Below are 14,910 nucleotides of genomic sequence, written 5' to 3' on the forward strand. Positions count from 1 at the left end.
CTCTCTTTCTCCCCCTTTTCCTCTTGTACCCCTGGATTTTTTTTTTTTCTAAAGCTAATCTGCCACTTTTCCAGTATGTGGAGAAACCCCTTCTTCCATTCTGTAGAAAGGTCTGGTCTGATATGGGATTGCCATGAGAGTTCCAACAGGCTTGTGCCGGCAGCCAGCAGGAATCACCAGTACCGGGCTGGATGTATTCACATGGGGCGATCCTTTAGCAGGGCAGGAGGTCCTCAAGTAGGAGGTCCTTCAGCATTGGTATCAAGGCTTTACAGTGTGGTACAGATCCACTCTCACTCTCCTTTTTGCTGCCTGTAACCTTCAGGAGCTGCCAGCCCTTGGGGCCATCAGCTGGGCTTTAACCTTGCTCTTATAGCCATGTTGTTGCCCACACCCCAGCTGACAGCTGGTTGTGAGGTAAAGCAAACCTTGTGGGGTGGGATCAGAAATCTGAAAGTAAAAAGGAAAAAAGGAACTTTCATTTCTGTTACATTCAGGGTTTAATAAATACTGCCAGGGATGTCTGGAGGCTAAAACACAGGCAAATGTAGAATTGCTTTGAATTCGTTTCAATTTTGAATCCACTGTCATCATGCTTCAAGGCATGATTCATGAGTTTTGAATGCGGGGGTCTGACGGCACTATTTTACCGTTGAGCACTAAACTGAAAAGTAAAACTGATCACCAAGATCAGTTTGTATTACTGTATTTCTTATAGTAGGGGTAAATTTCTGTTTTCTGTAGCAAAGTGATGCCTGCTCTTCCTTATTCCTTCCTGACTGGTACCCACAAAGCTTCCAGCAGTCCCGTCTCCGGGTTTTGGCTGCCTTAGGTAGCATTTGCATAGTTCTTCTGTCATGTGGAAATTTTGTGTAAAACGTAAAATATGTCTGTTTTGTTTCCCTTACAGATGCTCTTAGGAACGTAAACACATAATTTTGGTTAAAATGTGGTTTATTGGTCTGTTGCCCAGCCCTACCCTCACATGTGTTATGTATGTGTGTCAAACGCGGCTTGCATTGTACCAGGGCAGATCATGCAGTCCCTGCGCAGCCCAAACCCCAGCTGTGCCAGGCAAAGTTGGCTTCAGTGAAGGCTACTGAAAATTCCTGTTGACTCTCTGATTCTTTGGTATGAAAGCTAAAGCAGGTTGAGCGCAGCCACCCTCAGATCGAGAGTTAAAAATTATTGAAAATTTAGACCCCCAGTGTCTTGGGAATCACTGCAGCTCTGGTGATTCCTGTGCTAATTCCCAGCACCTGGGAGCTCATACCTAATTGTTTGTAGAGGAAGACACAGGGCGTTCCCAGGGTTGCATATGGGAAGGATGAAAAAAAAATCCAAACCCAAGAGTTTTGGTGCAATAGGATGGGACTCATTTAGTCTGGGCACCTAGTCAAGAGCGCCAGTTAAATTACAGCTTCACAGTGTTGTCATTGCACTGCAGTGAGAAACCTTTCCCAGTGGCCCTCCGCAGTGCAGCCGCTGTGGGAGATGTTACATTATTTGGAGTTGTTGAGCTAAATAAGGCAGAGGGTAGAGCAGGTAGGAAAATGACTCAATATCAATGGCTGTCGTGCACAACAATACCTTCCAGCGTGCCAAGCCAATGTTCGTATGGGAGGATCATGTTTTATTAAAACCTGCTACTTGTTGTCACTCACTTGCTCCACTGTCCTATTCACTGTCTCCAAAAATAGCATGTCCTGTGGTGGTGGCTTATTACGATTAAACAGATAAAAATAAATTTAAGGTTTAAACACATCCAGGACACCTGAGGTAATTCAAGATCTGACTTCTTATGGAACGTGTGAAGTTATATTTTCCATTGCTTCACAAGACTTGTTTTGTTTGGTTTTTAATTCAGTAAGCTTTAATGTGATCTATAGTTTCACATTACAGGCTGGCACCTCAGGAATTTGTATTACTGTTTTCTGATTTTTTTCTTATTCACAAGAAAATACTTACTATCTTTGAAAAAAAGAATTTCTCTAAGATAGTCCTATTTGTTCAGTGATTTAGGTAATAATTCTATGTTGTTTGTTGCAGCTTTCATATGTCAGAAAGAGTGTTGCTTAGTGGTAGTGAGGAAGCAGATACCATGATAAAAACTTTAGGATTTTACTCACGTGATGGACTTTATATCAGGAGCTTAATTTCTTTACTCTCTGTATATGTGTCTATATTTAGCAATTTTTCTGTTTAAATAAAATCTGCACATGGAGATAAGGCAAAGCCTTACTTCTGCCTTCATTTGCAACTTTAAATTCATCTTCAGTGATGCTAATATGTGGCATTTAATCTGAAATGAAGGGCATATGAGAGCACAGGAGCCTAGTGGAGCAACATGTGTCATCATCGGTGGAAAAATCCAGGGGAAGTAATTATAGACAGCAAAGTGAATGTCGTACTATGAAATGTTACTACAGGTAGCGTGGTGTCAGCATCAAACTCGTAGACTCACTCCAGAGTTATGTTTCCCTGTTCCTGGTCATATGCTGAATAGTGACAGCGTGGTCAGAGCTGTACCCAGTAGAGAGGAAAACACAGTCCCCGCTCCTCAGTGCTGGTGAGCAGTGAGCTGTTGTCGACATTGGAAATTCAGAGCACTTACACGTACGTCCATGCTGTATAATGAGGCATGTGATGATCCCTGACCTGGATGTCGCTTCAGTTGTACCGATGCAAGGCTTGACCTGAGCTAGTGACTTCTGCTGGAAGACACACATGATGAGTCAAACTGAGGCAGTTTTGATTTCAGGACTGGTACTCTTTTCTGGAGGTTGCTCAAATGTGACACCTGGCTGTCCAGTCTGACCAGTGTCAAACAGAGTCCAAACTTGGTGTCCAAACATACATTGCTTGGGCAGTTACACCTGTCTGAAAGATGAAGCGTTATTGCTTGGATATGGCAGAATCTGGGCGTAATTTCACACAGGCTTTTCACACATGTAGCTTGAAAGATGCAGGTGTTATTACTTGTGTTTTCCATTACACGTGCACCAGTCAGAGCAGGTTGCTTTTGTTCCTGTTTGGTGAGAGAACATTACAGCATCTGAACCTCCTGCTTTGGTTCTGCTCCATGGTAGAGACAGTGGTCCCCAGCGGTCACAAGTGGATATGAAGTAACAAGCAAAGATTGGTTAGTCAGCTGTGGAAAAAACCTTGATGTGAACCTGAAGGCTTAGCTGCCTTGGGACATGCCATGTGGCTCTTACTATTGAGAAGGAAACCAAAAACCATCCTGAAGGAACCAAGTTGATGCCATTGTGCTTTGCGCAGGAACAAGGACATATACACGTCCAGTGAATTACGAGGTGTCAGTTCTGTGCAAAACCTCTCAGTGCGCTTTTGCTTCAACTTTGTCCTTAAAAAACAGTGGAGTGGAGAGCCCCAAAAATCGCTTGTGAAAGACAAGCGTGCAGTTCAAAAGGGGCACAACAGTAAATACAACCCACAGCTCCTCTACTCACTCTCCTTCTGGAAGTCTTTCTGGGCCACTGCTGAAGTGGATTGAAGTCAATGGAAAGATGACTTCAATGACTTGTTGACTTCCACAGCCTTTGGTGTGCAATGTGTGAAGAGGCAGTGGCTTAAACTAGCTAGAAACTGGACCCTTAATGTTACTGCTAAAAAAGTAAACAGAGATGGGATATGTTTTCAAAGTGCCATTTTTCCATCCTAAAACCATAGACTCAGCTCTTTATAATTGTGGGTTTGACCATGTCTGTCAGCTCACCTTCCATTTTTCAGACTCCTGGGAACATTCACCTTTAGGAGTATGAAGTCTTACAGGCTCTTGTATTTGTAGCCCCAAAGAGCTCCCTGGTTGTGGAAACCCTGTGCATGTGCCTTCTCCCCACTCCCTGCATCACTGACCTTGTAACTTCTTTGATCCGAGTGGGATCAATATAGGAGCTGGAAGGCACAACTTTGTCTCAGAAGAACAGGTACTTTATTAAAACAAAAGGCCACTATGTTACTCATATTAGTAGTCAGATACAAGGAAAGCAAAAATCTACTGAAATATAAAGTTTTACCAGTTGATGAAATTCGTGTACAGCCAACAAATGTTAAAAATATTCAATTTCCTATGAAGTTCACATCTATATATGGAACCCACATTTGTTCAGATATATCTGGCTATCCTGTTCCATACAGGAACACAAACCGTTGCATCGGTAAGACACTGATTTTGCTAATTAGTAAAGCAAAAATTTCCATTGCAAGGGCATTTTAAAGGCAAATTAAATACAAGAAGAAAATACTCCTTATTAAAGTAAAATGTGGTGTAACAGCTCACCACATCCTGCTACTGTGGCATCTCCTGTTTAGCAAAGGAAAGGTTCCTCTTTCAGACTCCTTGACAGGTAGAGAGGTCATGTGTTACCTACATTTCTCAGCACTATTATTTTTTTTACTGTCAGTGGAAAAGCTAGACATGACAATGGAAAATACCAGTTGAGGGAAGGCATTGTGGGCAACTGTAGGTGTTAGCTATAAAAGTGACAGTGCCCCCCTCCACAAAACCAACAGAAAAACAGTGAAAAAAATCTGATGACAGAGGTGCTCTGGAAATAATTGTACTCAGCTGTTTGACCTGATAGGGATCAACCTGTTGCTTTAAGGGATGTGTTGTGCTAATCTAGGTGTTGAAAATTAAACATCTTGCATGCTGTTCCAGATCTGCTGCTAAGCTGTACGTAGAGCCTTGCAAGCCAGAGAATTCTTTGGGTTTCATCTGTCCTGTCTATAATATGGGTCTTTTTGAGTACTCAGGTTATGTTGTTTTAAAAATGAGTGTAAAGCCCTTGCAACCTTTATTTGAAAAATGTTGTGCTCATTCAAAACACAACTACTCCTGGAGTGGTACTACAGACATGAATGGATGTGTATCCAAGCAGCAGCGGAATCAAAGACCAGAATTTGCTTTAGAAATGAAACTCAAACCCAGGCCAAAATGCTGCTTGCACTGAATGCTGCTGTTCTGTGGAGCACACACAATCCTCTTGTAGTAACAATTTTGTAAGCCAAAATTTGAGCATTCAAGACAGTAACCAGCTGACTCTCCTCAAGTATGTAATAAAGATTTTGTTAGAAAGGTGGGAACTAAGAGAAAAATAGCAGTTATTTTGTCTGCATGAGCAGTATATCTTACCTCTCTGGGGAGTTCTGCAGTGGTCCTCCAGGACTGAGTGGGGCCCCGAGGATACCAAGGGGAAGGAGATGGCAAAGGAGATGGTGTACTGGGAGCAATCAGCTCGTTAGCATGATACATGAATTATATTACCAGTAAACAAATTTAAAACAACAAAAAAGTACTTTTTCCACCAGCACATCCTTAAACCATGGAACATATTGCTGCAGGAAACAGTGAAAACCAAAACAGGTTTGTTCAGAAGGTTATTAGAAAACTTCATGGAAGAAAGTTCATCAAAGTTCACTAGAAAGAAGGATGCAGACATCTTGCCCACGAAGCCCTCCAGCAGAAGGTGTACTAGAGAAAGCAACACTGATGGGGTGCCTGGTTCCTGTGCTCTTTCCCAAAGAGAGCTACTGGCCAGGGTGGTAGATGTGACACTGGTACAGATGGACTTACTGGACAGCAGACCTGTACTTCAGTAACAGAATTTTTGATTTGCTGTTGGGAAGGACAATTGTGAGTCAACCCACAACAAGAATATTTGACGTTTCCTTGCCAAAAGAAAAGAAAAATCCATTTTGGGTCAAACAGAATATTCCAGATAATTCAATTTGATGCAAAATAGAAGATTTCCTAACAGAAACGTTAAAACGTTTTAGAGTATTAAAAGAAGCAAATTTTATTTCAAAACTTTGAAATAAAAAAATATTGTTTCTAAAGACTGAAATTATTTGAGGAATGTAATTAATATTTTCATGTTATTTTGACTGACCTGAAACTTCATTTTCCCTGCAACAAGTTTTCCATCAGCACCTGTTTCTCAGACTTGGAGGAAGAGAGCAGTCTCTTCATGGGGGTGTCAGAGGGCATCCTTCTAGCCAAACCCGACATGCGTCATCCAGCATACTTCACATGTGCTTGCCGCCTAGTTCCCCCCCGTTCCCACCTGCTGGAGGGTTTTCCTTCCATCTTCGGGTGCCTCGGCGGGCAACGTGGGAAAGCCTGCTCTTGACACACTTCCCCTTTCAGTTCTCGTGTTTAGTGCTCTCTGCTCGCGTTCTGCTTCTGCAAGATCGGCTGCTTTGCCGCATCACGTATTGCCACACCTGAGCCTTCTGCAGGCAACCTGGGCCCTCTCTGTAGGTTTTTTCCACTGCGTTATTGGGAATTTTTGCATGTTCAGTGCTGCGATGGGTAAAGGGGAACAAGCAATGGTGAAATAGAGACCCGTGTCTGAGCTGATGTTGAACATTATCTCAGTGTTTTTGGCCCTGTTTGATTGTGAGAACTGATTGCACTTTGGTTGTCTCCTGAGTCCACACTGACATTGTCTAGCAACTGTTGTTGAACAGCTGTCTGATGTTGTTACACGAGGACACCAAACTTGACTGCTACTCATCAGGTTAGCAGAAATCTACCTCTGCTAAGGAAGTAATATACGTTATAAATGAGAAATAAAGCTGAAGGTCTAGTCTGTATTCTGTTGCATCTGATGACAAAGTTATGAGTAATTTCAGCTGGGGACAGATTGCTTTGGCTGCTGAGAGCTGGAGAGAGTGTGACCGAAGCACTGTGGTGGTCTCGTGGGCTGAGCCAAGGCAGGTGGGCTCCCAGCTGAAAGGAAAGGTCATGTCATCTCCAGGGTAAGACATGTGTCCTACAGCGCTTGAGTGACAGGATTCAGCTGAGGGTACCTAGCGTAGCTGGAAAGGGCCTAAGACAATTCTGGAGATGGACCTTTAGGCTCTTAGACGCTCATGTCATCAAGTTGCTTCTGAAATACTTTCGCTAAGGGCTTTAATAGGGGAGAGCATGGGCTGGCAGGCTGGGGAATGTTACTTTAGGAAGTTTTACTGAATGAATCAAGCAAGAGTACCTCAGCATGTGCTACATCATTAGTCTGAGATTCAAGATGCCTGAGTACTAATCCTAACTGAGATGGGGAGCTCTTCAGCTTTTCCACCTCAATGTCCCTGTGAAATACCAGTGATACTTATGTTCACATTTTACAGAAACACTGTTAAGGATCATCATGTAATGTTTCTAAACACTAACTAACTGTACAAAGACTGAGGATTGCCTTGAGTAGTATCTTAATTTTATTTTATGTAACCGAAACTTTAAGGGAAAGTTGGCAAAACTGTGACACTGTCTGGCCTATATGGGGGTTTGTTTTCAGTGTCACTGTGTGTTTTTACTGCATACCCAATGTTCCTTTGAGAAGTTTATCAAAGAAACTATCTTTACAAAAGCAGAAGAAGTGTGCTGTTTGCATTCAAGGTAGAGACTCAGTCCTGAAAGCTGTGCGGAGTTTGATGGCATGTAAATGGGTAACACCTCTTGCTGTGTGTGGATACATGCAGGATGGTCTTTGCCGCAGAGCAGGGCTTGCTGTTTACATTTGCTTCCGCTGTTTGGCAATATTAAAGATGAACTCTGTGACACTCTCAAGAGAAAGAACTGCTTTGTCTTCACATCTTATTTCCATACCATTCTTAGTTTGCTGCCATAAATAGGTAGTTACAAATACAGCTGATATTTCCTTTCTGAAGTACAGTGTGCATATCCACTGGTAGAAGTGGTTTTGGTGACCGGGACCTGTGACACAAATCCTGACTGATTCATGTGCAATTACTAAATGGGCAATAAGTGTGCAGAAAATTAAAGAAAACAAACACAGGCAAACAAAACACCAGAGAACCCCAGGCAAAACCTAACTGCTTCAGGAAGCTGGTTTTAGACAGGCTTGCTCTTTTCCAATAAACAAATGGAGTTATCTGGATGGCTATGAACAGCAACCCACAAGGAAAGGAAAATGCGAGTGCTTCCATGACGTGGGTACATGTTTCCCACTCCCAGCAATGTCAGGAAAATTCAGAAGCAGTGAGAGCCCTACCGCTGCCATTTTGTCTATCTTCATGTAAATCAGGTGGTGGCAGTCGCTGCAGGGAGGTGGGGTGGAAATAAAAAGGATGTTGTGTAGTCCACTGTAGATGGCCTTTGCCAGGTTCAGTCATTTCCTGTCCATCTGCCAAAAATCACAAGCTGATAAACGGATATAATTGGAGTGTGGGAAACTGTATTGCTTGATGATCTGCAGGGGAGGGGTAAAAGAATGAAAGAAGACTCGTGAATAAAGAAAACAACACTTTATCAGTGGAGATGCAGTCTGACTGGCTGATGCTGAGATAATGGACCTTGTTTATTCTTTCCTGTGATTCTTGCCAAGGGTTTAACTTGCTCGTCCATCTGTCTGTGCAGACAGGACTGAAGCCTGCATGTCCACGTGTGTTGGTCACCACAAAAGGAGGGTATATATGTGTCCACCTTCAAGGAATGGACAAGCACATAGCAGTTTCTTCTTTTGTTCCTAATAGTGTCTCACGGTGGAAAAAAATCACCACGTCAAGTCATATTCTATCTAAGTATTGCAGCTGCACGTACCCAGGTTCAGTGGCTGGCAGCTGTCTGCCATCGTCACCTAACAGGGCTAACATACTTTCCAAACAGCTCTTTTTGGGGAAGGGGTAGATTATTCAGTGGTTCTCTTTGTTTTATATTTTCAAGCGAGTTCTAGAGCAAATGAAATGTTTTATCTGTAACTGATTTTAAATGTTAAATATGTTTGATGCAATCAAGGATCCAGAATGCTGCAGTTCTTGTGATGTCTAGTTTTATACAGTATTTAGCATGTTAGTAACCTTGGTTAATCCTGCTGATTTGCACTGTGATCAGGCTGTACGAGCTATCTTGTGATGTTACACTTACTGTTCAGAGCTGTATTGAGGCCGTCAAGGAACAGATGCAAGTTAGGGGGGCTGTGTACTGAAGTGACCTACCTGCAGCAGTGGAATGCTAATCAATTCCTTTTGTCTTCTTTCTTTGCAGTAAATGAAATTATAAGGAATGACCTTTCCAGTACCAATGTCCATTCATAGCTTTCAATATGGGCCTACTATGAAATCCACACAAGCTTTTGACTTAGCTGGCATGTCAGCCCAATTAGAGAGATACCGAATAAACCGAAGACGTTGCCTGGTACCACTCTGATCTTCCACCTTACTGAATGTCAGGAACTGAAGATTTACCTCTTGCTTACAAAGAAGTAGCTCCTCAACTTCAACTGGTGAAACAGCTTCTTTAAAGAAAATCATCTCAAAAGAAAGGGGAGAGAGTATGCTCCAAGACAGTGAATTTAATGGGACAAAACTAGGAAATTCAGCAAAATCTGAGTGCTTCTTCCCAGTGCTGAACTTTTTGGCATGGCACCGCTGGAATACAGCCCTGTAAGTGCCTTATTATACCAGGTTGTGGCATCAGGGCATTTTTAATAAGCTTTGAACTTGCTACCATTACAAGTGTTGGTAGATGTAGAGACTATAGAGCTTGCATTCTGGAGTGTGATATTGGAAAAAAAGTGTAGGACTCTGCAGCAAAGTGGGGGAGAGTAATCCCTACTCCAGTGAAGTGCGTTTATGAATTCCAGAATTTCTTCCGCTATTCCTCTGCTGTAATGTACAGCCTATTGCCTTATTCTCAGTGCATTTCAAAAGCCTCCTGATTTGTCATCATCTCAGCTTTCTTTTGCATATTGTCTGTATTATGTGCTAAGGAATCATAGAGTTTTTAGTAGTAGCATGTTAAGATTTTGATTTTAATCCAGCTTCAGTCATAGCACAAGTGAGTTGAATAGCACAAAATAAAAAAAAAGTTTGACAGACAAAAAATTGAAATCTATCTATTACAAGATAGATGAATGTGTATGCATGTACATACATACTAGTGTATATGCATATATTTATATATGACAAATAATATAGATGATTGCCTAGTGAGGGCACTGAATTTAGCAATAATTTCTATTTCTGAGAATGCATTTCAGATCCACAACAAATATTTCAGCTACTTCTTTTGAGGGTTTGTTGCATCTGAAGTAGGTATGCATTTTCTTTGCTCATGCAGTTAAGCAAGCACTTTAGATAGGCAAGAAAGATGCATACAAGATACATGTTATTTACCAAATGACAAAATAAGAGTTAGAGTAACTGTAAATACCATTATGGAAGAGTGTAAAATATTTGTTCAGTTATAATTTTATTATTCCGCAGAAGCCTTATAACTCTCTGCTACATGTATGAAAAAGAATATTACCAAAAAAGCCACAAAGGTTTAATATGCAGCATTGTATAGTGTGTCTTCAGATTAGTTAGTGTTTCTGGAGCTACAGGTAGGCATGTAGTGTAGCCTTTAACATTGTACTTTTTACAATCAGCTGCTTATCATATAACTAGCAACAACCTATTATTTCATATAACAAAAAAAAAAAAAAAAAAAAGCAAAACTGAAGAAAAAAGCATGACTTACATTAATAATGTTTAACATTAATATTGTGCCTTAGGAATCTGTGCCCCCTTCTGGAAATACACCTGAACTACACCTCCATGCTGGGGTGGCTCCTTAACCCTAATGCAATGAAGTTTGAACAGGTTTCACAAAAAGGTGAAATCCTTCTAAGCATTTTAAAACATTATTCTGTACAATTATGTCTTACTTTCTTTAGTAAAAAAAAATGAAAGCCATATTTGTCACATTTGCACATTACTGTGAAGACATGAGAATATAATATGGCTATATGTACATAATATGCTGTTATAATAGTCTGTTATTCCTCACCTGTTTAATCCCAGTTATTTACCCTGTATTTAGCATTGTAGACGTTGCATGAAACATTTCTTATAGACTGCCATATGAAAAGTTAAAAAGCTTGACAGATGTCAGCTTGACTTGTAGCTAGAAAATAGATAAAATAAAGCAAAATGTTTTGCTGAAGCTAGTCTTAGAGTGGTTCATTTTATAATATCTTGACAAGTCCTCCTTTCTCATATAAAATAAGCATTTTTACATTATATATGTATGTATCTAAATACATATCTCCATATCTTCTATTTGAAACTGTTTGCATCCTGTGGCATCATGCTAATATAACCATCTTAGTATGGAAGTGAAGTCTCTTGTCAACAGACTCTCCTTTATCTTCACACCCCGCCCGCCCCCCCCATTAAAGATGTTGCTGCCAAGGAGAGAAAATGACATATAATTCTCAGATTTTCTTCACTCACTATTTCAGAAATGTGAACAAAGTATGCATGGAGGAATCTCTGTTTATGCCAAAGCATATTTTTATTCTCATACATACCTTGGGTGAAGCTTTTACGATACAGGACAACACACACCCAGACACACCATCCACATGTTCACATTTCAGCAGTAATTTTAGCAAGATTTTCAACAGTATGGTATGGATATGTTGCACCTCCTTCATCCTTATTTTTACTTTCCTCTTTGAGCTATTTTGGAAAAAAACAAACCCTCACCTACCTGTTACTTTTTAAGCCTGGATAATGGAAGATCATGCATCTCTTGTATATGTATTCATAAAATAAAAATGAAAGCAGAAATGTTTCCTGTATGAGGCTGCTATCTTGTTTTGTACGTGTTATGGTTGTTGCTGGCAGTTTATGAAAATGGTTTTCATCAACCCTTTTTTGAAAACAAACCAAAACCAAAAAGCCACAACACTCTGAACTTAAGAGCATAGTCCTTACAGGTACATTCAAGACTTTGGCCAGGGATGATTCTGACAATTAAAAAGAGCCCTCTGGATGGATTTTAAGTGGTGAAACAAACTCCCTTATTAATCATGTAACAAGAGTACTTGCATCTCTATATACTGCTTGGACAAGAGTTTCTTTTGCTCTTCCTGGAACTATTTCTGCAATGCGTGAGTGGCTAAAGGTAGGCTTTGGATCTGTGGTCTTCAGTGTGATAGACACAAGATGTTTTGTTAGGCTGAAGGCTTTCATAGCCCTGCGAGGGGGGGCCCACAGACTGGCTTGCAAATGTGTGATGGATCTGTAGAATGGATCTGATCTTGATGACTCGTCCTACTCTTTGAATCGCTCCACTGCGCTGCCCCAAAGGAGAAGGGGCAACAGGAGGGTGTCAGCTTAGTCAAAGCTCAGCTGAACATGGGCCTGAGTTTCTAATCACCTCATCAGGTGGTGCATTTTTATGTACTGACACATGACACCTCATGAAACAAATCATACAGAAAACACTGGAAAAACGTGAGCTGCTTCAATTTTTCTAGACCAAAGGCAGATTATGAAGTACATAAGCACGACAGCATCCCAGCTGCAGTGGTCCTGTTTTAGGTAAGCATTTAAACACATTTCAAATATTCCTCAAGAAGAAGGAGACACAAGTATGCATTTAAGCCTCTGTTGAATGATTTTCTCTGCCTTGGGTTTGTCTTCCTGTGAGTACAGGGTGAGAAACCATGCTTGCTCTGTCACAACTGTGTTCCCCAGGGCTGCTACCAAATCCCTCACAATTTAAGGAGAGGCAGATGCTCCAAGCCCCATTAAAACACGGATACCGCCCAGCTCTTTAGAGGTTAGTCAAAATGTTCCTTCTCTGCTTCTCTGTCTAGAGGGTGGAAATAGTGATATTTACTCCTCGTGTGGATAGAGTGACCCATATTGTTGGTGAGGTTCCTGGAAAAACGAAAATACTGAAAACTCAGTCACAAGTTCCCTGCGTCTCCCAGAGACTTTGGCATAATTTTATACCAAAGCAAAATGTCTGATCACAAAGTGAATTAATCCAAACAAGATACTTCAGTCACTGTGCTACCTGGCTTCCTCTGAGCTTCCTCTCTCATTTCCACATATCCCCTCCTCAAAGCACCACAGGCCCAAGCATGGCTACGTTAACCACATCTTGACCAGACTTCTTTAGGCAAAAATAGCCTTTAGCAAACTCCTAGCTGACTATTTTCATTCATAATAAAAGCAGAAGGTGAATCCCACACATCCATCTGGTACTGTTTTACTAAATAGCCTTGCTGGAGTCATGCCTTTGAGATTTTTCCTTTCCAGCTGAAAATGGCAAATTTCAAGGAGTTAAATTTCTTGGACAGAGCTGTGCTGCCTTGAAGCTAAACTTTCCTTCACCATGTGTGTAATTTTATTGCATTCATCACTGTAAATCTATTGAATTTGTCTCAGTAAAAATAAAACAAAATCCCTCTCATCAAGTATATTACAGGGGAGTGTTAAGGTCAGCGACAAAAGATCTTGGTTTCTGTACTTCTTTTTTAAACAAATGGTCTAATTTTATGTCATAAGCAGTGATTAGACTGTTCATCAAACCAAAGTGAGTCCCATCTTCTCCACCATTGCACATGCTTGCCCAATACAGAGGTCAAGCATTTGCCTGTTTTAATTTGCCTGTATTGTTTCCTCTTTCTCAGCAAGTTAATGTTTTTCTTCTTTTAGCCTCTTTTCAAAAAAATAAAAAAGTTTTGATTCTCTTCTTTTCAGGTAGCCAAATAATTTGTTCAGAGCCGATCACTTACAGATTCTCATACTGTTGGCTTTAATTACAAGCCATTCTTGATTCCAAAACCAGCTTTTTTTTTGGCCGAAGAGACTGTATTTTTGGACTGTGCAAACTTGTGGAGTTTGAACAATTCAAATGGTTACATTTGCAGGATTTAAGGTGACTGGTAGTGTACCTGACCCTTGCTGTCAGCCATGGGCACACTATCTTTTCTAATTTAAACCAAGAAGTTGCTGACTGTAGCGCTTCCTTAGCTACTTTCAGTGACAGGCAACCCACAAGCCACTCTTTGCAGATGTGGCAAATTGATTTTCGGTTGTTTTAGGAAATACTTTTTTTTTTTTTTCCATTTTCAGGGAAAGTGTTTCCAAAAATGCCATCAGCATCACTTCCCAGCACCTCTTCTGAATTAATTTCACACCTGCAGCTCCTGTACCCAGCCTGTTCCCAGTGCCACTGACAAAGGGCTCTGTGTTGAAAAATAACACAGAAACTGGCGATGGGTATGGGTGGCAGAGCTGTCCAAGCCCAGGGCTTACTCACAGCCTGATGCCCAGTTCACTCACTTTACTGGTCTGTAGCTGCTCCCAGCTGGGCAGCCCTGCACCTCACATGGCTGTTGTAGGCCTCTCCTTGCCCAACTGAGGAGTGCCTTGTATGTGCTGCTGGGGCCACCATGTGCCTGTGATGCTGAAGGTGTTTTGAGCAAGCCCTTTGTGCCCAAATTGAGTGTGGGTTTGCCTCTGCTGACGTCACTCTCTTGGCTTCTCCATGGGGTTTCTGCCAGCTCCAGGACCATCGCTCTGCCGCCAGCCATCAGGCTGGCTGGGACTTGCAGGCTGAGAGGTGTTCTGCCATGATGAGAGGTCCCAGGAGATCACATTCTCCATTTTCAGATACATTTTTAGGCCTGGCACTAGTGACATTTACAAACCCGATTCTGGGGTGTGAAATCTCCAAGAACACCCATGGTGGGGGGGGGGTGTCCCAAATTTCAATATGTTGTTCCCATTCAGCTGGGGGATATTCTGGTGACACCGGTTTCATGTTATGGGGGGAAAGCAGAGACCTCTGGACCTCGCCAGAAAATATTTCAGTGCTTGGCAGAAGTTTTTTAACTGGAAGATTTGGGGATTTTCTGATTTGTTTTGTTTTGTATTTTTTAATAGGAAAAATGATATCTCCTCCAATATGAAATCTTTTCTCTACTCGCTTTTTTTTTTTTTTTTTTTAGTGTTCTGATTAGAAAATACAAGCTGTATATTATTTTGAGTCATGTTGGTCCAAACTGCATCTTCTTTCCCCCTCATCCCCTCTCCAAATCTCCAGGCTGGGCTGCTTTCCCAGGCAGTGGCTCACCCTCC

At 41.4% G+C, this 14,910-nt stretch overlaps 1 protein-coding gene across 2 annotated transcripts in view; it reads left to right on the forward strand.

Moving 5' to 3' along the window:
- Nucleotides 1–9,081, forward strand: part of NFATC1 (nuclear factor of activated T cells 1) — a gene marked incomplete at both ends in the record, with an annotated part of 112,838 nt that extends 103,757 nt beyond the window's left edge. For both annotated transcript variants that reach the window (XM_080339112.1, XM_080339113.1), the window contains one exon: nt 9,032–9,081. In XM_080339112.1, the coding sequence (XP_080195238.1) occupies nt 9,032–9,081 (50 nt within the window). The remainder of the gene's footprint in view (nt 1–9,031) is intronic.
- Between the last annotated feature and the right edge of the window lie 5,829 nt (nt 9,082–14,910).

The sequence above is a fragment of the Nesoenas mayeri genome (genome assembly GCF_963082525.1).
Source record: "Nesoenas mayeri genome assembly, chromosome: 2".
NCBI lineage: Eukaryota > Metazoa > Chordata > Aves > Columbiformes > Columbidae > Nesoenas > Nesoenas mayeri.